The following is a 26,715-nucleotide window of genomic DNA, read 5'->3' on the forward strand; positions in this document are numbered from 1 at the left end:
ACTTCCCGATGGTGTCGTGTCTCTATAGTTACTCTGTTGTCAAGGCTGTGGGAGTTGGGTTTTTTTAACCAGATCTGCGTCTCAGCCTGATTTTTTTTTACTTTTTTTTTAAAAAAAAAAAAAACGTCAGGGAGGCCTGCGGGATCGCTGTGCCTTTGTGCTTGGGTGTGTCTGTCTGCATCCTCTCTCCTTCCCTCCTTTCCCACCCTTTCTCCCAGCAGCTTTTGAACCTGTTGCCAGCCCGCAATCAGATTTGGCAGAGGGACAGGGCTTTCAGGGGTATTGCATTTCTCTAAGCTTCATGAGCAAACCCAGCCCTGTTGGGAAGAGAGTCTGTTAGTGCCCCTGTTGAGGGAGAGGTGAAAAAGGCCACCCTGATGTAGACACTGCAGATCTGTGCAGAAATGACTCCCTGAGACAACGTCCCCCTTAATTCTCTCTGCTCACAAAATGGTTTTATTTATTTCCCCCCCTCTCCCCACCCAGGGACAATGCGGGCCGTCCGCAGGCAGCTCTTCCCCGGGGACTCCGCCGCCGGGCAGGGCATCGTCTGGGAGTGGCAGAACGACCATGGCGAGTGGTACCCCTACGAGATGAATGTCTGTGTGTTCCTGGAGCAAGCCCTTGCCACGAACCACCAGCTAGTAGATCTCGGATCCTTGGGCTACAACTACGAAGTTGACTTTATGGCTCAAGTCCAGACCAACAAGACCACGAGGTTCTGCCGCAGCATTCAGAGGCGCTTGGACGCCCCGTACCCGGTAACGTCCTCCTCAGCACCCCTTCACACAGGGGTGGCTTGTTCCTGCCAGCAGTGCTGGCTGAACAGTGCAGCTGGTCCCATCACCACGCGCTACCGCCACTCCATGATAAACTTTCCCAACTCTTCCACCACTCATCAGGTTTCCGGTAGGACAGCGTCAGCAAGTTCTTCCGGCGTTGGCTTCATGCCCTATAACAAACCAACTTTGTCTGGAGCAAGGTCAACACCCAGACTCAATGCACAGAGCACCTCTGCTTTGCCTCAAGCTTCGGGCCCCAGCACAGGACAGTTTGCATCTAACGGAGTCAGGTACAGACCCTAATTCACCTTTAAATACTCTCCATGTGTACAAGAGACCTGCTGTGCTCAGGCCTTTGTTATCTGGGAGCCTCTCTGTCCCAGAGGACTTCACAAGAGTCTTCTCCCTCGACTGAGAGGTGTTTGTGCCTTTGTGTCCAGTACAGTGGATGAGAAGGCTTCTCCTCTGCTTTTCCCTTCTTTTCTCCCACTTGAAATCTAGTCCCTGTCACCTAATTCTCCCTGAACCACTGGAGGAAGCAGTCAGGTTGAGATACTGCAGGTCTGAGGAAATTAAAGGTGATTGGTCTTTAAGTGTAACCAGAAATGCCACAACTTTGAGGGGAACTGAGTGAATGAAAAGGGGACTTGTGAATACCCTTATTAAATTCAAAATACGCAGTAATCGGAGTGAAAAACTGCTCTGTTCAAAGCTCTTCCCCTTCAAGGAGGGACCCCAGGACTCGCTGCCTGTGGCTGAGACCTCATCAGTTCTCTGACAAAATCAGGAAGTCCATGTTGGACATTTTAAGGTGAACAAGCAGAAAAAAACCCAACCCTAAGACATAGATTTGATCAAGGATTTTTAAAATCCATTGTGCAGATATTTAGAAAACCAAATCAGTAATTTACTTCCCCCTTCCTTTGAAACCTTGAACCATATTGATCCCTCTCTCTTTCCCTGTCGGCTGGAGCAGGGCTGCGGCACCGGGCCCCAGCGGGGATTTTGGGGCTGGAGGAGATCAGCATCACCCTTGCAAAGTGGGGCACTTCCCCCTGCGTTCTTGTAGGAATACTTGCACCGAGTATCTGCCAGCATTACACCAAGGACCAAGTAAGGGCTGTCTGACTGCTCCCTCTGGTTGTAAACAGCTGGAAGTGTACGGAGCGATACACACATTTCACCGTAAATAATCCAGGTGCTGAACCACTGTGTGAGCACCTGAGAAACTAAAGGGGAACTTGCCAGGGCTGATCTACCTGTCCAAGCTACCCCCAGCAAATACAGAGAGAAGAGATCTAAAAGGCTGTTGATACTCTACTAATTACACAAGGCACAGGGGTTTGAGGTTTATTTTGAATCTAGTTTGTATTTTAAGCAAGACGGTGAATCTTGAGATATTTTCCTTGGTGTCGTATCAAGGCTTCCCCTCTTTGGCGTCGTCTGAGTGAAATGACTTCCCGCATCCTGTTCTTCTTTCTCACAGTCTTTTTCTGGTGCTTTCTTTGCACCTGGTGATTTTTCACGGCGTCTTAAGCATCCGCAATACTTCTCTGTTCCAGTCACCTTCGAATAGGGCTGAAAATCAGACCTCAGTACTGCCCGCAGGAGCCCCCAGTAAGGCTCTTGCTGTCTCCTGAAGAAGCTGCCAAATTCCCCCTCTCATGGGAGCTGCTGGTTGGTACATGGGGCTGCCTGGAGCCCCAGTCATTCCCCAGAGCCCCAGTGGGATTTGCAGAGGATTTTTTGCCCAGCGGGCAGCTCTCAGCAGCTGGTTGAACCCTCCGACAGGCGAGTGCTGGGTGAAGGCACCAGCCCTCCGGGGCTGGCGTATGTTCCCACGCTCCCTGCTCAGCTGCTCCAGCTCGGTCCCTTCTTGAGCACTGCTGAAGGTGGCTTTTGTGGCAGGAGCATATGGTCCTCTCCATGACGGCCAGCCTGGGGACAGCAGCAGAGGGCAGAGCCCTCCCAGAGCACTGGGACTGCTGCAGTACTGGTGGTGGCCTTGGCTGTGGGCCAGCAATGCCATGGGTGAGCAGTGCTGTGGCTGGTCGAGCTCTGGCTGTTGCAAACTGTTTTGCAGCTCAGCTGCTCGTGGTGTGCGAGGGGTGAGGTGGCTGGTGTCTTGGCAATAATCCTCAAAGGGACCCTGGAGAAGGGCACACAAAGATGTGCGGTGGTGGCTCTTTGTGGATGATGGATGATGTCTGGATCTCCAGTCCTTTGGGATTAGTTTTGCCAAGGGCACTCTCCTCCCTCCCTGCCAGACAGACGAGTGCACGCAGGGGGGACAGTCACTGTCTTCCAGTACAGCGCCTTGTGTGGAAGGGACTTTATCAGCACCAGCTGACAGCTCGAGATGGCTTTTCCCCTGTCACCCCTGTGCTGGGTTTGTGTTGGAAATGCCACTGGGTGGGTGTAATTGCTCCTGGCTGGGGTTACAGTCACAGGCTCGTGAAACCCATGTTCCAGCAGAAAATACTCTAATTTCTGTCAATTAGAGGAAACCTGAGCAGCAAACTCTAACAATGTGTTTCATTTAATTCCTAAGCCCAGAACATTCCTGGGTTATTTTATCCCCTAAGTTCCCTGTCTTCCCTGCCTCGGCTGGGCTTGGCATGGCATGGTGGTTAGTTCCCCTGCCCTGTCTCCTCCTGCATCACCGAATACTGCAGCCTTTGTGGCAGTGAAGACGCAGCACTAATTAGCCCGCCACGGGTCTCTGTCTGCATCCAGCATGCAGCATTGCTCATTCCTCTTAGCTGTGATGTGCAATTCCCGTGCTGGCCCGTGCTCAGAGGCCGAAGGGGAGGGAGCAGCGGGCCACGGTGGATCCTCTGGTGTCTAATAAAGGTTGTGTTGTGTTCACCCTGCAGCCTTTGGCTCCGAAGCAGCACTGCCAGGTCATTTGCCTTTACAAAACTGCTTGCAGGGATGACCCAGCTCCTGCCTCTCGGAGCTGAGCTGCGGCTGGCAGAAGGGCTCAAAAGCTATTAGGGAGAGACTGAAAGACGGTGCAGTTGTGTACACCCAGATTTTTTAGGAAACGCAGCTAAAAATGGCAGCACTGAAGCAAACGTCTCTCCTGCAGGGCTGAGGAAGAGGTGTAGTTCATCCTGGAGAGCTGCCTTCCTCCCTGGGTGGCTGTGACAGTAATTTCTAATCGCAGCCCCCCAGTACGGGCTGGTGGTGGCACAGACGTGCCTGGGCTGTCGTGGCGTTGGCCACAATTATGTTTCCTGCTTGCTGGAGGGCGGATGCTGGTGTGGGAGAGGGTGGATCTCAGGCACTTCAAAATGCAGGTTTAATTTCCCCATGTTCTCAAGAGGGTCAAAGTCACTGGAAAACCCAGAGAGGAGTGCCAAGGCTTAAAGAGATGCTAATATCCTTGGCTCTGCTGCTAATGTATTAAATAGATGTGGGCAAGGTATTTAGCTTCTTGGTACATTAGTTTCCTCCTGTGTATTAAACACAGTTAATGAATCTGGCCTCTCTCACAGACAGCACTCAGATCTGCAGATGGAGCGTGCCACGGCAGGGGTTGTGTCCTTATATCAGTGCCGTTAACCAGATCTATGAAGCAGAAGTCAGCTCCCAGGCTCCCAGCCACCTCCTGGCATGATCCTTCCCACCCCGCATGAGAAAGCATCCATCCCTGGGACAAAAACTACCCCGTTCCCCACACTGTGTTGGCTAATTACAGAGAAGGGCACTCCTGAAGCCTGGTGAGGAGTGCCCTGCCTGCAATATGAGCAAGTAAAGCTGCAGGAAGCAATTTTCTGGGGGATATATTAATTAGTGCCCCAGCCAGGCAAATCCCCACTGTAGCTTCACTGGCTCCTCTGAGCTTATGTGGCTTTGGGTGCTGGTCTAGGTTATGCCTACAAATAAGGCAGGCAGCTCGGGGTGGGAGGATTTTGTTTAAAAGCATGAGGAAGAGGGGGTTTGGGGACTGGGGAAGGGTGCTTACAGTATTGTGGTGTTCCTAAGAAGGGTCTGGTGCTGTGCTCCCAAATCTCCCATGGAGAACGACCCACGGTCAGTGCTTTGTAGGATCAGGAGATGTAACAGGGACCAGGGCTTTTCCTTTTCTCTCCTCTCCTTTGCATCTTTCAGCTTGGCACAGCCATGAGCTCCTGGGTGGTGAGGAGGGGCTCTGCTCCGTGCTGGTTCCACTGGGCCCCTTGTGATGTGTCCCACAGCCCTCTCTTAGCCAGCATGGTTCTGCTGCCGGCCGCTCTTCCCAAGCAGGAGCAGGGGAACCCCCTCTGCTTGGTGCCAGGAGCAAAACCACGGGTCCACGTGGCTGCGTGTAGCACACCAAAAGGTCCTCCTCTAGAGGGATTCGGTCTGGGTTTTGGCGTCTTCTTGAGGAGAAAGGTAGGGGAGAAACTGCTGTATGGTCATTAGCATCATCATACACTGGGTTGGCCCTGGGAAGGGGGTTAGACCTGTGAGTGTTGTGGTAGCCCTTGGTGTTAATGTGAGGCAGGGCTGGATGCAGCTCTGATCCAGGAGGAGAAGTGCTGGCTGTTGTCCAGAGGGCTACAAAGATGCCATGTTACAGGAATAGGTGGCCTGCTGGCTGGTGTGCAGGGAGAAAGGGAGGAGAAAAGGGCTCTATCAGGGGAGGGTGAGTTGCTACAGAATTCCCCACTCCTGCTCCGTTAGGATATTGCGTACGTGCGGCTTGGGTGATGTTCAGCTCAGTCCTGGCCTCCCAGCGTTAGAAATGGCAGCAGCCGTGGGTGCCACGCTTCCTCTCTGGTCTGGTGCTTTGCTGTCTCACCAGCGTTGCAGGATCTTGAAATTCTGGAGAAGTGAGTGATTTTGTCATGCTGAAATATCAGTCTGCCCTGTCTGCCCACTGCTCTGGAAGAGCTGGTCTCGCTCAGCCAGGCTGTCAGCACAGCACCGAGCCCTGGGTCCTGGCATGGGGTTTCTTCAGGGAGCTCAGCACGCGTGAGGGAACCTATTTCAAACTGCAGCAGGTAGGAGCGGAGGGAGGTGGGGACGCGTCCCTGTCGTGAGGGGGGAAGACAGCAGGCACATGTGCCACCTGAGACAAAGCCTGTGGGTGCCTTCTCTGTGCCAGCATGTTGGAGTTCAAATGTTCCTGCTCTGCTTGAGTGGCTCCAGGTTGCTTTCTCCTCTAATTACCCCCTCGTTGGCTGTTGCACTGCTGCTCACCCTTTCCTTCCTAACCCCTGCCATCAGCTAAATGCCTGACCCTGGCTGCCCGTGTATCCCAAACTAGCTTGAGGTGCAGCTGCCAGTGCTGGGACACACTGCCAAAACAAGTAGGTCGGGAACCTGAAGGGGACGTTTGGTGTCCAAATCCTCCTGATTTCCAAAGGAAGGTGGGCGCCAAACTCTCCTAAGTCTCCTTCAACCTTTCCTCCCTTGTTCCCACATCTTGCAGTAACCCCATGGATGCACAGGGAGAGTCAAGACTTGATTCAGTTCAACGCAGGGCTGCAGCTGTGTGTGCCCGAGTGCTTTTCTTGGCCTTTCTCTGCCTCAGTTTCCTCATCTGGAAAGCAGTGGGGGGTAATAATGCTTGCTTCCTTCAACCTGTACAGCTGCAACTTCTCATACAGCAAGGGGGTTCACGCTCTGGTGAGCGGTGTTTGGTTGGAGACCATGTCACCTGGAAGGTTTAAGATAAACTTTGCTGCGTCCCGGCGGTTCCTGGCTGCGTGCTCATGCCATGGACGTGCTGGTGCAGCAGTCTGTTGTAGCGCAGGTCAGCTGCTCCCAGGAAGCTCTGTGGTGGAGCAGCAAGAGCAGGGATGCATCACAGGATCAGAGCAAGGGGTTGACAACAGGGTCCACCAACAGGCCCCAGCAAGAGGAAGGGATGAGGCAGGCACAGCATCCAGCCAGGAGGAGATGGGGCTGGAGACAGCTACCTACAACATGGGATGAGATCCACCTTGGAGATAAGGAAACCTACTAGATAGCTCTGGCAAGGACTGGGGTCCTTAAATGTAGCTGCTAGGCAAAGGGTTCATGGGTGGGGATCCCAGGTGGGGCTCACCTGAGCAATTAATCCCTGTTAATGAATCCAGGGCCCTGGCACTCGGGAGGGAACAGCGCCCTGCTGGCTTGTCTCTGTTTTGTTAGTGATTGAGCCATGCTGTTGAACTTGTCCCTTTCTCTTTTCTCTCTCCAGCGTCCCAAGCCTGCCAGTCGAGATGCTCAACCCCAGCCGGGTGAACCAGGCCCTGGCAGGTAAGGCCCCGCTCTGTCCCTAGGCTTACGTGAGCAAGCGCTTTGCTGTTCTGTGGCACTTCCTTTCCTTTGTTAGCCCTCAGGAAGAGTCTGTAATGTCGCTGGCATTTAGGGCCTAAAGGCTTTTCAGAAAGGCAAAGAGGGCAAATTTGGGGGAGAAAGGGATGGTCAAACCTTAGTAACTGTTTTTCTCATCAGTGCTGCTCCTGAGGCTCTCAAAATGAGGGGGGTTATTTGGGGGTTGGGTATTCACCTCCTCCCATAGGTGTGGATGCGCAAGGAGCAGGGGGGGAGCACGCGGATCAAACTCGGTGCTAGCTGTTACTTGCTGCTTTTGTTTAAAGTCAAGGGGGAAGGGTGGTGTGAGATGGTGTGTGGTTTTTAATGTGATTTTTTTTTTTAATGTGGTTTTATTACAAAAGCTCAGGTGGTCTCTAGCTGAAAACATGATTTTGATGCCTTGTCTTGGGGAAAGGAGGGGACAGAAGTCGAATCAGACATTGTCTCCTGTGGCAGCAGAACACAGGTTTGCTTGTTATCATCCAAACCTGTGAATCCGATACTAAATATACCCGAGGAGAGTGTCTGGGAGGGATGAAAGTGCCAGTTTTCAGTGCTCCTTTTCAGAGTAGATTTGCCTGTTAAACATGAAATGGCATTGCCTTGAAAACGACCGCTCGCGCTCGCAGCTTTCCGTGGAAGCGTTCCCGTGCCAGAAGCCGTTGGCGCGTTTGCTCTGTTTGGACTCAGCCAGCGCCAAACCGTGGGACCTGGTATGGAGAGGCCTGGGGAGGTGGGCGTTCTGCCGAGGGCAGATGTCTTCTCCGTACCGACACCGACTGTGCACTCGAAATTGTATCGTAACGTGGTAACACGGGGTAGATGAGTGGAGAAGACCTGACGTATGGTATCTTCTGGGGTTTGCTGTACCTATTTCAGACACTGCAGAATATCTGTTAACCCTCTCCTTCCTCTGGCTCTTCTCCATGCATGGTCTGTTGAGGTTATTAGCTCCTTGGACACCGAACTCAGCTGCTCAGCAAGGGGAGACAGTTACGTTCTTGCTCTTAGAGAAAGTGGTTACCACCTTATTCCAGGAAAGGTGAAGGTGCTTGGTATCCTCCCAAGCACCAGGCTTTACACTGCCTAAAAATGATCCCCAGGATTGATATTTCCAGTCATCTAACGTTATCACCGTCGTGAAAACTGTGCTTTGCATGTCTGTAGCCAAACAGGCACTGTGTGAAGAGTGAGTGTCCTCCAACAGCGTGCAGCCCATCTGTCTCCCCGTTAGCAAATCAGTCTTTGTGGGAATGAGGTGCAAAGTCAAACTCAGACCTTGTGGATGACCTGAGCAGAAGAACTCCCTTTGCTTATAAAAGCTCTGAATTTCATCCCCTGGCTATTAGCACTGATAATTAGGTACTTAATCACATAAAGGTAAATACAGCAAAGAACTGAAGAGCCCTGGTGAATCCAGGCTGTGGTAATGTTGTTAACTGTGATCTTGTCCTACATGTGCAAGTCATCCAGTGTTAATCTGGAAGAAGTGAATATGCACAGGATGCCGGATGCCTTGTAGTGCCACGGTGAGATACAAAAGGCTGCAGGAGAGCTCAGTAGAATAAGCCGTTTACAACCATTTAATAAAATAAAATGGTTAAGCTTGTAACTGATATGGCTGCTGTTGGAGGCTGGGAGTGCAAAAGAGGGAATAATTGTTCATTTTAATAATCTTGAGCTCTCCATGAGGCACACTGAGTTGTAGGGGAGTGCAGAGCTGCATGGGTTGGGCTGAGTGTGGTCAGTGCAGAAGCAACTCCCTGGCACCAGCGTCTCCTTCACATCCAGGTCTTGGTAGGACACAGCTTTGATCGGGGCTGTGCTGCCTTCTGCCAAGCGTGACAGACTCCAGAGGTGCAAGGGAGGAGAAAAAGTCTGAATTTGAGTCTGTCCTTAAAATCACATGGAAGCAGAGGAAAGATCTGGACAATTAGCAAGCGAAAGGAAAAATAAATCTCTGGGAACATTTCTGGTTAAAAGCAAGCAGTAGAGTTCTGGTAAAAAGGCCAAATTTTATCAAAACGTTAATTGGCTGGGCCTTCAGGGACACCTTCTTCCTTGCTATGCGCCGCTCTTTGTTTCTAGAACCTCTTCTGGGAGGTGGTATTTTGTTCATAGTTAAAATCCTGCAGATGGTGCTTGAGTTATTTATTATTCAGGTTATTCTGTAACGCACAGGCTGGGCCCCTTTTGTTCCTCTGGTCCTCTGTGAGGACGTCGGGGAGAGGGCAGTCTCGGATGTGAACTGAAGAAGACTTCATTCTGGGAAGCGTGTCCAGAAGTCTCACAACCCTCGGTCTCCATCCCGAGGTGCCTCTCAGCAGCTTTGGCTCAGCTTTGAAGCAGGAGAGAGAAACCCCCTGAATCTTGTGGGTGATGTAGGGAAATGGTGTAGGTGCATCTCTTGGATGCAGAGGGAACTCCTGGGGGATCCTGCGGGTCTGACTGAGAAGCTGGGTTTCGTTTGTGTGATGAGCACCTGGGGATCCGAGTGAGGGGTTTGTAACTCTGTCAACCCCACCTCTTCTGAAAGCACCACTTGGGATCACAGAAACCATGACGCTGACTTTAAAACCATGTGTTGTAGAAAAGAAATAATTTCTTTTCCCTTCCTTTCTGCTATTTTAATACTTCAAGGTGCATGTGGAAACTTGTCTTTTAAGCTTTTTCTTTCCCCTTGAGTACTTGGTTAGTGTGGGGAAGTGCCAGAAGAGAGGTCTAAGCAAACTGTTGAACCACAGTGTTGGTGTTTAAGGATCAGCTGGACTGACATCTCTTGGGAATAACGGAGTTTAGCTGGTGTGCCTTGGGCTGGGGGGTGGACTAGGCGGTCGTGTGAAGGCCTTTCTAATACTAGTTTTAAGATGAAGGCGGGACATGAGCTTGTTAAATGAAACAGTGTTTCTCATTTGCATGATTCCTAGAGCTGGGGCATTTGGGAACATACTAACCATAATAATTTTGCTGGTGGATATAATTGCACAAATTAGCAATGCTTTTCTGAGATCTCACATTATTTGAAGGTAAGCTCAGCCCATTCCTCTTTACCTGCTTAAATCTGGGACTGGAACCAAAGGCATACCAGTCTGAGGGCTGTGCAAATACAGATCAGGAGCCAGAGCCGGTGACCGGAGGGACACGTTGGGCTGGGTATGTGAGCAAGCGTGTGGTCAACACTCATTACATTATGTAAGCGAGTTTTTCCCATTCTCAGTTTCTGCACAGGATATTACAAAAGTCCCTTATTTACACGGCAGGCTGAGAAAAGCTGGTGGATGTTGTCATAGCTCCACTGAAAATACTTTTACCCCGAGGAGTCAGTAACGTACTTCTGGCCAAATAGATGCTTTGAGCAAGAATAAAAAGAGGCAGTTCCCTGAGTGTGGTTATTGCAGCCATGCATAGGATCGGGTCGGATGCCAAAGGATGCTTTGCAAGGTTTTCTGTCTCTTCTCTCCTGCCCTCCTTGCAGGGAGGAAACCCAGTGGTCAATGGAAAGTGTGAATATATCAAATAATACTACTCCAAGCTCCTGGGGTAGCTAGTGGGCAGCAAGAACTCCTGCAGGAACACAGGGGTGTCCAAAGCAGTCTTGGTCTGGACAAGCTTATCTTGTTGCAGCTTGGCCTTTGTATATTCAGGTGAGAATTTATCCAGGTCCAGGGCCACATTTGCTCCTGACAGAACTCCACAGATACCTACAACAAGTTGTGAATTTAAATTGTTGTGTCCACAGGTCAGAATCGGAGAATCGGTCAGCTGATGTGATGTGTGTCTGTGTATTGTTTTGGCGCTTTGTATGAACACACACTCCCACGTAAGGCTCAGATCAGAGGAGATCCCTTACTGGGGACTCTTGTCAGCAAACTTGTGGGAGGATTGTTAGATGCTGAGATTTCCAGTATTGTATTAGAACTTCAAAGGAGGCATTGCTGGTGGGTTTTGAGATGAGCCGGAAGAGCGATGTAACACCAGAACATCCCCTTTTTGAACGCTGTCTTGATTTGAGTCTGCAGAAGATGATTCATTGGGTGTCTCTCCGAAGGCAGCAGAAGGTAAAAGTGGAAAATTACCTTTTCTTGGCCGGTTTAAGATTGTCTGTGGGAGAACATGTGGTTGGGGTCATTCTCCTCATCCCACGTTTGCCCTGTGCTCTATGTCTGCGTGGAGTTGTAGATGTGTTTGCAGCTCATCAAACGCAAGAGAGAAAATTCCTGGAATAAATGTTTATTTTCTTTGTGATGATTCACGATGCTGGCAGGCAGTTTTGGACATGTTATTCCAGGTATGAGAGGGGGCTGTGTTAGAGGGTAACTGAACTCAGTTGAGGTTTGATTTTTGAAGGCAACGTTTTGTCCTCTGACGTTAAGAGTCTGAAGTCGATTGTTCAGCCTCTGCTTCTGTCGTGGGTTTTTTTTAAATGGGCTCTGCATGTTAACGTTAGCAAGACGGTATTGATCTCTTAGACAAATGCAAAATTAATGCTTTCTTCTTAACAGTCGGCTGTGCGTAGGTGGTGATAGTCCCTGTTAGTCTTTGGACTTGCTTTTCAAACGTCAGTCTTCGCAATCGGTGCTGTCGCCCTGCTTAGAAGCAGGTTTTTTTGAGACAACTTTATCGTTTCCTTTTTTGCACTGATTCTGGGGAATTGCATTTTGCAGCCTCGGTGGGGTCAGGCTGTCCGAGATGATCTCCCCCAGCCGTGGGGAGGTCCAGCATCGTGCCCGTTTCTTAAGAACACTGTTCCTCTGGGCTCTCATCAGCGGGAGTGGGTCCTGCTCTTCTGTGAATACCTCCGGGTCCTTTAACCAGCTGAACGGGGCAAGGACCTGCCTGGTGTGCATGCAGGTGGGGGCTTTGGTGCTGTTGCTGGGCTTCAGGTGTTCAGTTGTACTCACTCATCCAAAAAAACAAGTAGCTTTTGTTATGGGAACATTTAAGCTCTTCCTTAAGGCTCCCTGGGAGTAGTGACGGACTGCTGGTTTAGACCGGGCTTGAGAGTACGCAATAATCTTGCAGTCTCTAGCTCAAGACTTAAAGGAAGTTATTTTGATTGTGAAATTTCTGGATCCAACATTCAGTTAGAGATCTGCTGGCTTGTACCGACGTCGGGGGTTCTCCTCGGCTGTGCCTGCTGGGAACAGCCCAGTGCAGTCGGGAGGGTGAGGGGTACTAACTCAGTGCTTGCATGCTTTGAAGACCCTCCTCTGGCCCTGCACCTCCTGGGAACTGGGGGCTACACCTCGGTTCTGGATCAGCAGTGATGGTACCTAATGAGGGTGACCCACGGCTGCCCGGTTTGCTGTTACCTGTTCCCATTTGGAAGCGTGTGGTTTCAGCGCGCGTTGGGCAGCCTGGTCTTGTGGCCAGACCAGCTCTGCCAAAGGTTCTTGGGTAACCCTGGGGAAATTACTTCATCCATCTGTGCCTGTGAAACCCCTTCTGTCTGTCTTTTCGTCCTTAGATAAGAAAGTTTTAGTAAAAGCATCCAACTTTATGTATCAGGAAAGGACTTGAACAGGTTCTAGAGTATTTATTGCACTTGGACCGTGCGTGAAGGAAGTGCAAAATGCAGCCGGCACTTTGTGGGGGCAGTCCTGCTTGTGGAGCACTGACGCAGGCTTTGCGCAGGGGATGTCTAGTCACAAGGCGCAGGTTCTTGACTGGGTGCATATTTGAGGCAGAAAATAGTCTTACTGCTTGCACACAAAGCTGGCTGATGCTTCCTGTCGTAACTCAGTTTTCAGTCACGTGTGGGCAAGGTGCCTCATTTTTGTCCTGAACAAATGTGCTCTTCACAGAATCACAGAATGGTTAAGGGTTAGAAGGGGCCTCTGGAGATCATCTAGTCCAACCCCCACCAAAGCAGGGTCACCCAGAGCATGTTGCGCAGGGTTGCGTCCAGGCAGGTTTTGAATATCTCCAGAGAAGGAGACTCCCCACCCTCCCTGGGCAGCCTGTGCCAGGGCTCTGCCACCCTCACAGTAAAGAAGTTCCTCCTCATATTCAGATGGAACTTCCCATGTTTCAGCTTGTGCCCATTGCCCCTTGTCCTGTCACTGGGCACCAATGAGAAGAGTCTGGTCCCCTCCTCTTGACACCCACCCCTAAGGTATTTGTAGGTGTTGATAAGATCCCCCCTCAGTCTGCTCTTCTCCAGGCTGAGCAGACCCAGCTCCCTCAGCCTCTCCTCATAAGAGAGATGCTCCAGTCCTCTGATCATCTTTGTAGCCCTTCGCTGGACTCTCTCCAGTAGCTCCTTATCTTTCTTGAACTGGAGGGCCCAGAACTGGACACAGTACTCCAGATGTGGCCTCACCAGGGCCGTGTAGAGGGGCAGGAGAACCTCCCTTGACCTGTTGGCCACACTCTTCCTAATGCCCCCCAGGACACCATTGGCCTTCCCGGCCACAAGGGCACATTGCTGGCTCATGGGGAACTTCTTGTCCACCAGATATCTTATATCTTCCTCTCCCAACCCAGCTGAACAGAGGATTGAAAAAAAGAAAATCCTTAGAAATCTCAGCTTGGGCTGTGAATTGCTGTGCAGGATGCTGGCAAGAATTTCCATAGCGTTAGGATGTGGGTTTGCATGCTCTGCTGTCAGAGGTAACTTTTGGGGAAAAACTGGCTTTTAGGCTGTTTGCTGTTGGTTTGCAACCATAAGCGTGTTGATTTTTAGCTCTGGCGATGGCTGCTGCAGGTGGGAAGTCACTTTTTGGGAAAGCAAAGGCAGGTGTTTTCTTGCATGTAAGTTGAACAGCAATAAGCTGCCTTAGAAATGTTGTGACTTGTAACTGGCCTGTATTTCCCAGGCAAGCATCGCATTAGATCAGCGCGATCAGTCCTGTAGCTCTCTGCGTGCCAGTTTTCCCTCCAGGGAATGGCTGTCCTTTTTAATGATTCATTAGCTTTAACAAAGTGCATCCCATGAATCCAGCTGGCTGGGATGGGGGTGGGTGAGAACGGCATTGCGGCTGGGGGTGCTGGGAAAACCGAGTGCCGAGGAGGAGATGGCGTGGGGTGAGCGGGGGGCTGCCGCCGTGGGGCAAAGGGGGCTCGTGGGGCAGCTCCAGCCCACGGTCAGCGGATCGTTTTGGTGTGACACCTTTGAAACCTGTAGCTTTAGTGGGGAATAGCTGAGCAGGACTGTGAGGGGTCACAGGTGATGCCCCCCAGGGTCAGGGCTGCTTCCAGGGCTCCAGTAGCGAGAGGACTTTGCACCGCAGCAGACTCCGTGCCTGAGGAGCCCTAAAGCCAAGTAAAGAGGAAGGTCCTGTTCACACACTAGCTTAGAGGGTCACGGGCAAGACTTGTGCCTCTATTTCCCTGCTTTAATTTGCTGCCTGGGCTCCTCCCTCTGACAGCCTCTGGATCCTGTCCTTGTGCTGACTCCAGCCCCGTTGCCTCTCGGATGTTTTATGTCCTCTGAATCAAGGGCTTGGGTTTTGTTTTATCTTTTTTTTAATTTTCTTTGAAAGGTTGAAGGTTTTTTTTTTTAATGAATGTGTTTCCCCGTTGTTTCCTTCCTGCATGTTGATCTCGTACCCACTGTAGGCATGACGGCTATTCTGATGTCAGCCGCTGGACTCCCCGTGCACCTCACCTGTGTGCCGCAAGCTGCCAGCACCCATAAAGCCACTAAAAAACACAGCTCAGTTAAGGAGGGGAGGAAAGTGCCCAAGAAAGGTACTTCCTGCTCAAACTCTGATATTTGCTTCCATCTCCTTCTCTTTGTCTCTCTGCACTTGTTCTGCCTCCCTCCTTTCCTCCTGTCTCTCCCCCGACCCTCTTGGCTCTTCTGATTTGACTGATGATGTTCGTCCCACCAAGGGGAGAAGCAGGGCATGTCTCCTTCCGCCTGCACGGTGTCTGACAGGCTGTGAAATAAGATGATAAAGCAGACCCTGTCCTGTGGTAGCTTTGCTCATTCCCATCAGTCATTAAAGCTGGAGCAGCCCAGTTGTTCTCTGTGCATGTCAGAGACTTCTGCAGCCTCCCCCATGGTCCTGCTACACCCTCTTGGGGAGCCCTGGGCGTCCATGTGCCAGGACCTTCTCTGACTCGTTGGTGGGACAAGTCTGGGAGCTGAGGGACCATCAAGGAGAGTGTTTAATCCATACGGGCTCTCAAGAGAAGCTCTGCTTGTGAGCCATGCTTGTCACAGTTGAGTCATGGGATGACAAGCATCTTCCAGACAAGCAGGCCCCTGAGTCATACAGGGCTCTCAAGGTCGAATTGCAGAGGATTTGTTCTCTCCACTTCTGTCTGGCGTGGAAGGGAGTGGAGTGGAGCTCTCTCAGGTTGACGTGCTGTGGCAGGAAGGGCAGGGTTACCCCAGCTCTCCTGCTGAGCTGAGCCACCTCCAGGGCAGGGCCTTCATTTCTCCTCTTCATAGCACAATGGCATCCCGCACCCTCACCCTTACGGGGTCTGTGGGCTCCTGGTTTAGAGCCTGGGTCCCATCCGTGTGTAGCAGCCCCGGGGCTCTGCGGGGGCAGGTGTGAATCCAGCCTGGTGCAGCTGTACAGGTTGTTTGCCAACCCCAGCACAGGTGTCCTGGGGTGGTCAACCACCACCAAACCTAAGGTGCTTCCCCCTTCAGATAAGCCAAGAGGGGTCTAGAGGTGGGTGGTTGTTCAACATGGGGATGATTGTGTTTAAGGAAGAGGGAAGAGCCCTGAGGTCGAGGGGAAGAGGCATCTGGCTGTCTCAGGGAGTTTGTGTGTCTCTCTCCTTGGAGTCTGTGCATGCGGTGGGGAGGCTTGATGGGGAAGTGAGGTCCAAACCCATCCGAAGGAGGCAAGAAGGGGTGGTAGAAGGAAAATAGAAATTAGATGCAGAGGGAGGTGTCTTGTGGAAATGCATTATGGATGGAGCTGGGAGGAGGAGATGCGAACAGCGAGAAGGAGGGAGAGAGCAAATGCGGAGTAGGATGTGTGATGGAGGGGGAGGAGAAGGCAGGGGGCGGCTGGAGAAGCATGGGAGGAGCAAAGGGAAATGGGAGGTGAAGGAGAAGAGCCGAGCGGCGGTGGGTGGCAGAAGAGCTGGGTGAGGATCTCTCTCCACAGAGCAACACTGGCTCCTGGCACTTTGCTCCTGGCACAGGCAATGCCCTCCCGCAGGGAGTAGCCCAAAAAAACTGAGGGCCAGGCCTGCCACTGGTGTTGGTCACCTCTTCTGGTTAATGATGTGAAACTAGCTGTATTTAGGGCCAGGTGTGGCCACAAACGCACAGCCCTGCTCCTCTGCAGCGCAGCTGGCTGCCGGCCTCTCCTCGGTGGGGTCTGTCGGTAGCAGCACGCTCGCAGCATCCAGCCCCTCCTCGGTGGGGAGGAGATGCGGGTGCAAGCGACCGGGATGCTCGCAGGGTGTGATGTTAATAGGAGGATGCGACTTGCGATTTCTGAACTGTCTTCCCCACGCGTGTTGCCCGCCGGGGCTGAGCCGCGCCTTGGCCGAAGGCTGGGTGTGCTGGGGCAGGGCCAGCACCAGCCCCGGCCCCCGGGGGTGTCTGGGCAGGTAGCTCAGCCCCAGGGCTGTGCCCAGTGCCAGCCCTGAGAGCCAGGCTTGGGGACCTGCCTGGCTGCCACCTCCCTGCCAGCTCACCCATGCCACCAGCTGGGGCCAGGACACCTCTGGAGGGGCAGAGAGGGGACACCAGCAGGAGGGATGGGACAGCGTCTGGGGAAGGGGCACCAAGCAGCTCCTTCTCCTATCTGGCATGGCAGGATTTGTCCCATCCATCCTCGCCCTGCTCAGGACATGCTGCAGAGGAGAGGCTTTGCCAGCTCTGCCCTTTCCCGTGCTGAGCCATGAGAAGGGGCGATGCTGTTCTCTGTTTCAGTTTGCTGAAGTCCCCCCCCCTCTCGCTTTAGACAGTGGGGTCCCCTTTGCTGGAGGCAGGGAGGCTGGTCCTGCAGGGTGCCTGACTCCCGGCATGAAGAGGGTGCTCAGCCCCTCCTAGGAACAAGCTCTTTGTGCAGCACCCCTCCGGGCTTAGGAGCACTGCTCTCAGAGGCAGAGATGGGCCTGTTTTGTGCCCTGAATTTCTGCATCCCGTGCCCTTTCCCCTCCAGGTTTTTCCATCACGGAGAGCTCTAGCAAGAGCTGCGTGTCCAGGAGGAGGCCAGCAGTGAGCTGACTGCAACCAGGTGGTGGTGGGCGCAGCGTACCCCTGCCGAGCCCTGTCCCGCTCCCTCCTGCTGCTGCAAACCCTGGCCCCGCACGGGTTGAGGCGACGTTGATGGAATTGCAGCCAGCTTGGCAAATAGCTGGGTTATGTTAAATGAAGGTGCTAATTAGTCAGGACTCGTTAACGTTGTCTCATTCTGGCAGTGATGTCTCTGGCGCAGATGAGTGCTGCAGGTCTCGGGGAAGCCGTAGTCTCCGGGCAGGCGCTGCGGTGTCGGTGCTGGCACACGGCCTGGCAGCGTCTGCCGTCCTGATGGATCGGCACTGTCTTCCCACCGGCCACACGCCGCCGCCACGCGCCAGTGCCACCCCCTGCGCGCTCGGGGTGGGCTGAGGCCCCACCAGCTGCCCGGGAGGGAGGCGAGCGGCTTGTCGGGCTCTCTCCGAGCGCTGCCGTGCAGCTTGGGCACGGAGCTGGCCACCACGGGGCTGCCCTACCTTCCCGGGACCCTTGGGGGGACTGAAGGGAGGAGGTGTTGGTTGGGGTCTGGTGTGCCTCTTGTCACCCTCTCAGCTGATGGGATCACTGTCCACTTTTCCCCTGGCTTGGAGGTTTCCCTCTGTACTCGGCACTGGCGAGGCCGCACCTTGAATCCTGTGTCCAGTTCTGGGCCCCGCACTTCAAGAAAGATGTTGAGGTGTTGGAGCGAGTCCAGAGGAGGGCGACCAAGCTGGTGAAGGGTCTGGAGGGTCTGACCTATGAGGAATGGCTGAGGGAGCTGGGGGTGTTTAGCCTGGAGAAGAGGAGGCTCCGAGGTGACCTTAGTGCAGTCTACAACTGCCTGAAGGGAGGTTGCAGTGAAGTGGGAGTTGGCCTCTTCTCCCAGGCAACCAGCGATAGGACAAGAGGACACAGCCTCAAGCTGTGCCAGGGGAGGGTCAGGTTGGACATTAGGAAGCATTTCTTCTCAGCAAGGGTCATTAGCCATTGGAAGGGGCTGCCCAGGGAGGTGGTGGAGTCACCATCTCTGGAGGGGTTTAAAAAAAGACTGGACATGGCACTTAGTGCCCTGGTCTAGTTGCCATGGTGGTGTCAGGGCAGTGGTTGGACTCGATGATCCCAGAGGGCTTTTCCAACCTGACTGATTCTGTGATTCTGTGTCCTCTCTGGGGTGGGCAGTCGTGCACAGAGTGCTGCGGTGTGGAGGGAGAGGAGATGAGCAGGCTCGTGCCGAGCAGGACAGGATCTGGCTAGGCGAGGGGAGTAATCCCAGCTGACTCCCATTGCTCCCCATGTGTCCGTCCATCTGCAGCTGGGTCTGCAGACTATGCCAGTGCCTGTGGGATGGGTTGGACTGGGGAACCCCTCAAAGTCAGGGGAGCTTGCAGTTCCCGTGGGGGCACATCTGCTGGTGGAGACAGGCTGCAATAACAGGGATGCTCTGTGTCCCGACCAGGGCAGCCTGGTTGCTTGCTTAGCCTGCTAAACTGCTGAGCGTGGAGAAACCTGACTTCAACACCAAATCTCCTCTCACCTTCCTGATCTCTGGACAGCCCTCCTGGGGGTTGAGGCCAGCAGATCCAGCCTCTGCAAGTCCAGGGAGCAGAGGTGATCAGAGTTGGGTGACTGTCCGTGGCAATAATTAGAAACAACCTGTCCCTGGCTTGTGTAGGGTATCCAAAAGCATCTGCTGTGAACCATGTGGCTCGTTTTGGTATACAGAAGGAGGTATGTTACTGCTGGGTGCTGAGCAGGGATTCAAAACACATCTGTTAAATGTTGCCCATGGAAAGCCCTTGGTTCCGCCAACAACTTGTTATCTACAGGGAGGAAGGGGAAGTGTTAAAAAAAATTGTTATTCCTCTCTTTGTAAATGAAAGGATGGTAAACGTTCCTTCACATCCAGAGAAATCAACAGCATGGCGTTGGGCCAGCTGGTGATGAACGGCAGCGGTCGATTCTGCTGTTGAATCCTGAAAACTGTGGGGACTGAACAGGCTTTGATGGTCCCGAGGGATGGCTAGAACAAAGGTTTGGAAGCAAACACTTTTATGAAGCAAATGGTCCAGTAAGGAAGTGATTCACACACTGAAGCATACATGGCTCGTGCCGGGGCAGGCGCTGTGCCTCCCAGCCTTCGTCTTGCCCCCCTGTGCTGCTGGGATGTGGCCTGCCTGATGTGCTGGTCTGGCCAAGGAAGAGCCTGCGTTCGGAGGCAAGGAAGGCTGTGCGGGCTTCACTTGCTGAAACCAAGTTCTCCGTGTCAAAAGGCTTCCTTGGGACTGGACATCCAAGCGCTTGCAGCTGAGGACAGATTTTCTAAAGCACCTGGGCTCCCCAGCCCTTTCTTTCTCCAGTCAACCCTAGTGGATGTAAATGCATCGGGGCATTACAGTGACAGGAGCAGATCAGAGATGGCACAATGCAAACCTGTCAGGCATGGGTTTCCTAGGGATGGCTGAGGGCTGCATCACCCTCTTCTGCCTCTCTCGTTGCCCCCAGCTCCGTGCTAATGCCAGCTGGTGAGGTGGTGTAATGCCATTTGCTTTGCATACCCCACAGACTCTGCAAGAGCTTCCTTGTCCTCACTCTTACCCAGTTCTGCACTGGGATTTTTGCCTCCTTTCATTGATTTGATTGGAATGAGCCTGGGCAGTTCTTGGGCAAGTCGTCTCTTTGTTTCTCTGAGCTGCTCCAGAGGAAGGAAAGTCAACAGCAAGTGAAATGCACAGTAGGGGCTGCAGGGAAGGAGCATCCTCTGCTGTCCTCAACAAGGTGAATTGCTGTAAAGCTGCTCAGCTCTGTACAGGTGGGAGCAGGTGAGCTGGGGCGTTCTGCCAAGTACTGGGCAGGCGTTGCTGCTGGTGTAACACACCCTCTCTGCTCACTTCCCTTGCTGTCTTCACCACCTTGTCTGCACATCTTTTTGGCATTGCTTTCTCCACCCCGTAGCCAGAGGAGACAAGAAGGAAGGTCACTTCAAAAAGAGCCACCTGGAAAACAGAGTCTAGAAGGACGGGATCCTCAGGAATGAGAATGTGATGGTCATGATCGGGTGCTCGCGGAAGGGGCTGGAGTTATGGTGGGTGACAGCTAGCCCTGCTCACACGGTCCTCTCCAAAACCTGCAGGGCAGAAGGAGCTGAAGCCTCCATCTCACGTGTGACCGTGAAGGTCTCTTGAGGTTGCAAGCCAGAGTGTGATTCCAACTGCTGTGCATGGGCAGTGCCACCCTGTGTTTGCCAGCCTGGAGTGGGGACATCACAGAGCACACAGCTGCGAAGGCTTCAGGCACAGCAGGCACCGAGCTGAGCTCTGACGATGAGCTGAGAGTTCGGACTGATCGCATCCCCTTGCGCCTCATTCCTGGCTGGCAGCTTGTGATCTGCTGCATATGAGCAAGGTCCCAGCTGAGAGGATTCCCGGACCCATTTCTCACCCTTGGAAAAGGCAAGGCAAGGAGCTGCATTCCCAGTTAGGGGTCTGGTGGTGAGGCCTTGAAGCAGCTCCTGGCACTGCTGAGCTCTTGGCCTGAGAGCTGGAAGGCTGGGGCTTGCCCAGGCTCCTGTTTGTCTCCTGCTCTTTTTGTTGCAGTTCTTGGAAATGCTTTTCCAGGGGATTTTGGCATGCCCCTGAAGTGGAAAACACCTGCTTCCATGTTGTTCTTTGGCTTAATGCTTGTTTTATCCTGTTACCTTCCTGGCTAAGGCTCTCCAGAGAGTGATCCTTGCAGCCCTGCTCTGCCTGGGTTGTCAGGCATCTCTCCTCCTGCCCAGCACTGGCACTCGGAGGGAGCATCCCTTCACCTCCTGGGCTCCTTTTCTTGCTCGGGGTGCTCAATCATCCCTTCCTCCTGCTACTGCTGCCAGAAATCATGTGTTTCAGGATGGCCAGGAATCCCCTTCTGAAAATAATTCATCTTAATGACTGTGTCTTCATTTAGGAGAGTCCAGCTCCCAGTTCATCAGTCTTCCTTAGCAAAACGATTTTCCACCCACGTTAGCTCTCTGCCTCGCTCTCTTCTGTTGCCCCGAGCTAGCCTGTCTGCAGCGAAAAGGCATCTTTTCCCTGGCTGCATCTCACCCCGCTGTCTGTGCTGCAGGGTGACCTTGTGCTCTCTGTCGAGGTGCCCCCACAGCACTAGCAGCTTGCTCGGTGCTGGCTCCTGTGTGACTGTCTCTTCATGCACAGCTTTTTCAAGCGCAGGGGCAACTCTTGTGAACCCTTCATCTTCCTTGAAAGCACCGAAGTGGATGGGGAGAGCTGCAGATGCGTGCTGTGCAGGTACACCCGCAGCTCTGATGCCCAGCAGTTGCACGTGGCAATGCTCTGCATCCCCCTGGGAACGTGGCAGTTTGGAGTAGCAGTACCCTCTGTGCTAAAGCACAGCTGATGTTCTCCAGTGGCTTAGAAACGAGCTCTGGAGCGGAGCTCTTTAGGGGTGTCAGGCACGGATGCTTGTGGCCTCTCCGGCCATTGCTGGTGTTTGCCTTGCTCCCTGAACCCCCCTGGCAGCTTGGCTGGCTGGGATGGAGGAGAATGGAGAAGGAAGAGCTATGCCTTCGCCAGCCCGTTTCATCACAGCACTGCTTTCCCCCGATCCCCCCCAGCAGCAGATTCGGGAAGGAAGGGTGAGGTTCCCCCCGAGCCAAGTGACACGTCTGCCATTTGCCTCCTGCCAGGTGGAGTCATAGGGTCACTTCTGCAAATGTTTCCTTTCCTGGGCTGGTGGAAGAGCCTGGCAGCCTCTGTGACGGGCCTGATGACCGGTAAGGAGCTCACCTCCTCTCGCCCGGGGCTGGGCACTGTGCAGAGGCGTGTGGTGCTCGCTGGCTTAAGCCAAGCCTTGCTGGGCAGCTCCAGAAGGATGGGCTGGAAGCTGAGGCGACTGCTCATGCTTTTGGCGGTAACTTGCTCCAGGGGTTGTGTGGTGTTTAATCTTGTAATGCCTCCGAGGAGACCAGGCTGCCGGTGCTGGTGGGCTGCTCGGGTGCCTGTGGGGACTGTATTTAGGAAAACGCAAAGATATCGGTGTCATGTGCTGCAAACAGGGCACCTGTTAGAAAGCTGGTTTGGTTTATAGACCCTGCGACTTGCACTGAGTCCATGGACGCGCGAGAGCAAGGCCCCTGTGTCGTGTTAAGGATGTGAAGCTTGTTGTGCCGTGCTCGGAACAGGGCCTGAAGCTTAGTGCGTTGCTGGGTCTCCTTGTCAGGTGCCAGCTGGGGCAATGTGGGCATGCCTTTTCTCCTTTGACAGCACAGACGATGTGATCCTCTACCCCGCTGAGACCACAGCGTCCTTGGGTTGAGTTTGATCCTAGCTGGTGTGCACAAAGAAAGTCCAGCTGGGACCTGGCTGGCATCACTTGGGTACGTGGGGAGAAGTGGAGCACACCAGCCACAGGTGGACCCATGGGTGTACGGCACAGGGCACCCACATCTGCCCCTGGGTTCTCCCCCCTGCGGCACTCACGGTCCCGGTGGTAGCCATTTCTGATAGCAAAGCCTTTGCGGGGATCAGTTGGAGCAGCCTCTTCTCCCCCTCTAACCCTAACCTTTCTCCTCGGCGCCCCGACCAGTGTCTTGCCTGTCTCCCTTCTCTCTGGCTCTATGCACGTGCCCGTCACATCTCATGGTGTGTCTGACTTCTCTTTTTCTCATCTCTCTCCTTGTGCAGCAACACCAACAGAGCCAGAAGCCGTGGTGAAGAAGTACCTGGAAGAGCTGAAGGGCTCTCCTGCCGACGAGGTGAGAGGACAGTGAAGCACCTCTGGCTTGCCCAGTGATCTGTTCACTGGGGTGCTGTGAAAACTATGGCGATGCCTGAAGGACCATCCTTCCCTGGGCATCCCGTGTGGTAGATACTGCTGCTTGCAATGGCACCGTTGGTGCTAGATGGAGAGGCCTCAGCACTGCCTAGTGCTGAGTGATAACTGGTGACTTGTCCTCGTCACAGGAGTGTGACAGAGCAAGCACGGTGTGGGCTGAATAGCTAAGCCTGGCAATGCCTCCCCATTTCCCTTGGAGCTGGCTGCAGGGCCTTGGGTGGATGAGGGAGTTTGGCTTTGGTCTCCTCTCAATGCTCGGAGAGGTCAAAACCAGAGAGATCAAACCCCTGCACTGGAGCTGCTCTGTAGAGGAGCAGGACATAGCCATGCTTGGTTCCCACTCTGAGGGATGGCGGCTCTCCTCCTGTGCTGTCTAGCAGGTGGAGTGGAGCGATACCAGCCAGATAAGGAGACCTGTCTCTGCCCCCTTACACCTCAAGGGGAGGGGTTAAAGTTGAAGGCAAATCTTCTTGAAGCATCTCCTTGGTCCCTTCCTTGGTGGGTCAGTCATTACCATCAGCCTGTGCTCGCTCAACACGGTGGTTTATTCTTTTTTTTGTCTTTTCTGTCTTGGTCCCTAGGACTGTGTCATCTGCATGGAGAAGCTGTCCTCCCCCTCGGGTTACAGCGACACGTGCAAGAGCAGCACCATCAAGCCGGAGGCGGTCGGTCACCTGAACTGCCAGCACTCCTTCCACATGCTCTGCGTGCTGGCCATGTACTCCAACGGCAACAAGGTGCTGAGCTGGCCCATCCCCAGCAGGTCCCCTGCGCCCAGGTGACCCGGCTGTGCAGCTCTGACGCCTGCTTCTCTCTCCTCGCAGGACGGGAGTCTGCAGTGCCCCTCTTGTAAAATCGTCTACGGAGAGAAAACCGGTACTCAGCCCAAAGGGAAGATGGAGATCTCCGCCTTCCCCCAGTCCCTCCCTGGCCACAGGGACTGCGGGACAATCCAGATTGTGTATCACATCAGCGAAGGCATCCAGGTGAGCCTCGCAGGAACGGCTGCTGCTGGAGAGCACAAGCTGTGAGAGCCTCCCAGGACAGTACTGGGATCCAGCAGAGTACCTGCTGAGCAGCCTAAGGTGCTGGAGCTGGCAGCTGCACTGCCTGTTCTTCAACGTATGGGTGACTTGAGTTTCCTTATGAAAGATCTTTTCCCCCTTTGAGAGTGGCCCCAGGGTCTACAACAGCCTTTCACCTGCAGTAAAGACTAATGTCTGCGTGAAATAGGGAGGAGACTCAGCCCATGCTCACGAGGTGGGAGAGATCCCAACGTCTGGTGTCGCAACCCACATCTGAGGTTTTGGTGGTTGCAGTGAGGTTTGAGCTGGGTGGTCTTTTTAGGGTGTCACCAGAGCACATGGAAAAACCTGTGGTTTGGGGCTGTCTCCCACCAGAATTTAAGTAATCTGAAGGCTGGCTTTGTATCTCAGCATGAGACCGCTCTTGGAGGACCCGTAATGCTCGCATGTCCCATAAGAACAAGTCACATACCTCATAGCAGCAGCAGCAGCACCTTGCTCCTTTTACATGGAAGAGCTGGCTTGGGATGGGCCTATGTCAAATCCTGCTGCTGAGGGGTTGTCCAACACCTATGAAGATGGAGATGTCCATGCCAAATATGTCTTCTCTGTTGCAGGGCCCTGAGCACCCCAACCCTGGGAAGCCGTACACAGCAAGAGGCTTTCCCCGCTATTGTTACCTGCCAAACAACGAGAAGGGCAGAAAGGTGAGGTGTCACCCCCTGCAAACGTGACCCTTCTCAGGCTGTCTCTTGGCCCTGTGTTGGTGGATTGGCACAACAGGGTTGCCTTTGGGAGCTGTCCCTGCCATGCCAACCAGCTGTCCTTGGTAGTTGTCTGTGCTGTGTGTTCCTCACATGTATTTGTAACCCCTGTGCCCTTGAATCTTTGCTGCTTCTTCACAGCTTTGATTGTGAAGACTTGTTCTCCTTCATCCCTTTACTAAACAAAATCCCACCTGATCTTTTGGGAAGACACTCCTGGCCTGTCTCCGGCTATGCACTTACAAGGGTTTGCACAGAGAACCGCTCAGCTTGGAGGGTCCAGCTGCTGGCTCTTCCCATCCCCATTTCCTCTGGGAGGGCGTGTTTGTCTCAATTTGTGCCAGTATTTTTCAAGTCCTGGAAGACGAGCATGTGTAGGGAATGGTCCTTCCCATCAGGGTCACCACATGGATAACTAGGAGGTGAGGGAGATTCCTCCTGATGCTGGGATCTTTGGTTTCTTCCTGCTGCAGCAGAGATTTGGGCTGTTAAGCTTCTGGCAAGCTGCTTTCATGGTTCGGCTCTCCCAGTTGCTGAAGACCAGCTTTGGTTTTTCTCCTTCCACCTCTAGGTCCTGGGGCTCCTGACGGTGGCCTGGAAGAGACGCCTGATTTTCACAGTGGGCACCTCCAACACCACGGGCGAGAGCAACACGGTGGTGTGGAACGAGATCCACCACAAGACAGAGATGGACGCAAACCTGAGCGGCCACGGCTACCCCGACCCCAGCTACCTGGACAACGTGCTGGCGGAGCTGGCTGCGCAGGGCGTCACCGAGGACTGCCTGAGCCACTGAGCTGGGCCGTGCACGCCTCGGGGGGCCACCTAGTGCACTTATTCCTGTTGCCTTAAGTCCTGTCACACTGAGCAATAAAACACTGTCCCGCGGGAGCATCCTCACTGGCAGAATAACACGGACACCTCGCTCCGCTGACCCGGAGTAGGCGATTCGTCCACTTAGTAACTTTACTCATGAGCTCAACACACAATAATGCAAATAAGAGTGGGGTAAAATACAAAGCTCTGGCAGGGAGAGGGACCGTAGGACCTCTCCAGCAGTCGGATACAGCCGCTGATGCGGCAGGAGCGCGGTTGGGTGTAACGGGGTCTCAGACCAGCTGAGAGGGAGCTCTGAAGAGTGGTTCCCTCAGTCAGATTTTATACCCTTGAGTTACCTAACTCCATCTGTGATGTGCTGTTGGGTCCTGACCCACTCAGGGGGCTGTAGGGGGGTGACCTTCTGGTCACCTGCTGCTGCAGGCTCCAGGGAGGAAGCCCCCCAGCACCCAGCTGAGTATGGGGATGCTGCAAAACCCAGAGCTCCTTGGGTGCGGCAGGTCCGTGTCTGGGTGTTGCTGAGCTCTGTGTCTGCTCCTCTCCCACCCTGGTTGTGAAAGGGAGAGGTTTCGAGTTTAAACCTCAGCTTTCCATCCCCAGATCATCTTGTCCCAGCAATCAAAACAGTGAATTGATGCGAAAATTGAGCAGGGTTCACCCAGCCCTGTGCAAAGCCAGAATTTCCTGCCGAGCGTGGCCCAAGGCATCTTCAGGAGATGCCCCTGTGCGTGAATGAGCTGGAGCCTCCCCACGCCTGGGCTGGGCCTGGGCACCGTGGCGTGAGCTGGCTCGGCTCAGTGGCTCATCCCTGGTTGTCACGTCCATCTCCTAAAATCCTTGCCAGGTCGGTGCTGAGCCCCGAGCCGGCTTAGCCCCCATGGCAGGGGGATGCGGGCGGTGAAGGGGTGGAAAGCAGCAGAGCCGGGCACTTGGGCACTGCTGCGCAGGGAGACGCTGCAAGGCTGGTCCCTCCCTGCCATGGGGCAGGGGCAGCAGCTGGCCAAGGGAGAAGCTCCAGGGGCAAAAGCATGACCGTGGTGCCGGTG

General features: G+C 53.7%; 2 protein-coding genes across 5 annotated transcripts in view; both read left to right on the forward strand.

Annotated features, from left to right (window-relative positions):
• The window catches only part of DTX2 (deltex E3 ubiquitin ligase 2), a 34,738-nt gene extending 9,015 nt beyond the window's left edge, over window positions 1-25,723 (forward strand). For 2 of the 4 annotated variants that reach the window (XM_068415440.1, XM_068415441.1), the window contains exons 3-10: window positions 487-1,072; window positions 6,958-7,016; window positions 21,896-21,982; window positions 22,893-22,963; window positions 23,625-23,780; window positions 23,868-24,029; window positions 24,686-24,775; window positions 25,404-25,723. In XM_068415440.1, coding sequence (XP_068271541.1) covers window positions 487-1,072; window positions 6,958-7,016; window positions 21,896-21,982; window positions 22,893-22,963; window positions 23,625-23,780; window positions 23,868-24,029; window positions 24,686-24,775; window positions 25,404-25,628 — 1,436 coding nt within the window. In that variant the 3' untranslated portion in view covers window positions 25,629-25,723. The remainder of the gene's footprint in view (window positions 1-486; window positions 1,073-6,957; window positions 7,017-21,895; window positions 21,983-22,892; window positions 22,964-23,624; window positions 23,781-23,867; window positions 24,030-24,685; window positions 24,776-25,403) is intronic. The other 2 variants (XM_068415445.1, XM_068415444.1) reach the window with 2 other exon arrangements.
• Window positions 1-26,715, forward strand: part of HSPB1 (heat shock protein family B (small) member 1) — a 163,976-nt gene that overhangs the window by 67,673 nt on the left and 69,588 nt on the right. The gene's annotated exons all lie outside the window — the stretch shown is intronic.

The sequence above is a fragment of the Nyctibius grandis genome, chromosome 18 (assembly GCF_013368605.1).
Source record: "Nyctibius grandis isolate bNycGra1 chromosome 18, bNycGra1.pri, whole genome shotgun sequence".
NCBI lineage: Eukaryota > Metazoa > Chordata > Aves > Nyctibiiformes > Nyctibiidae > Nyctibius > Nyctibius grandis.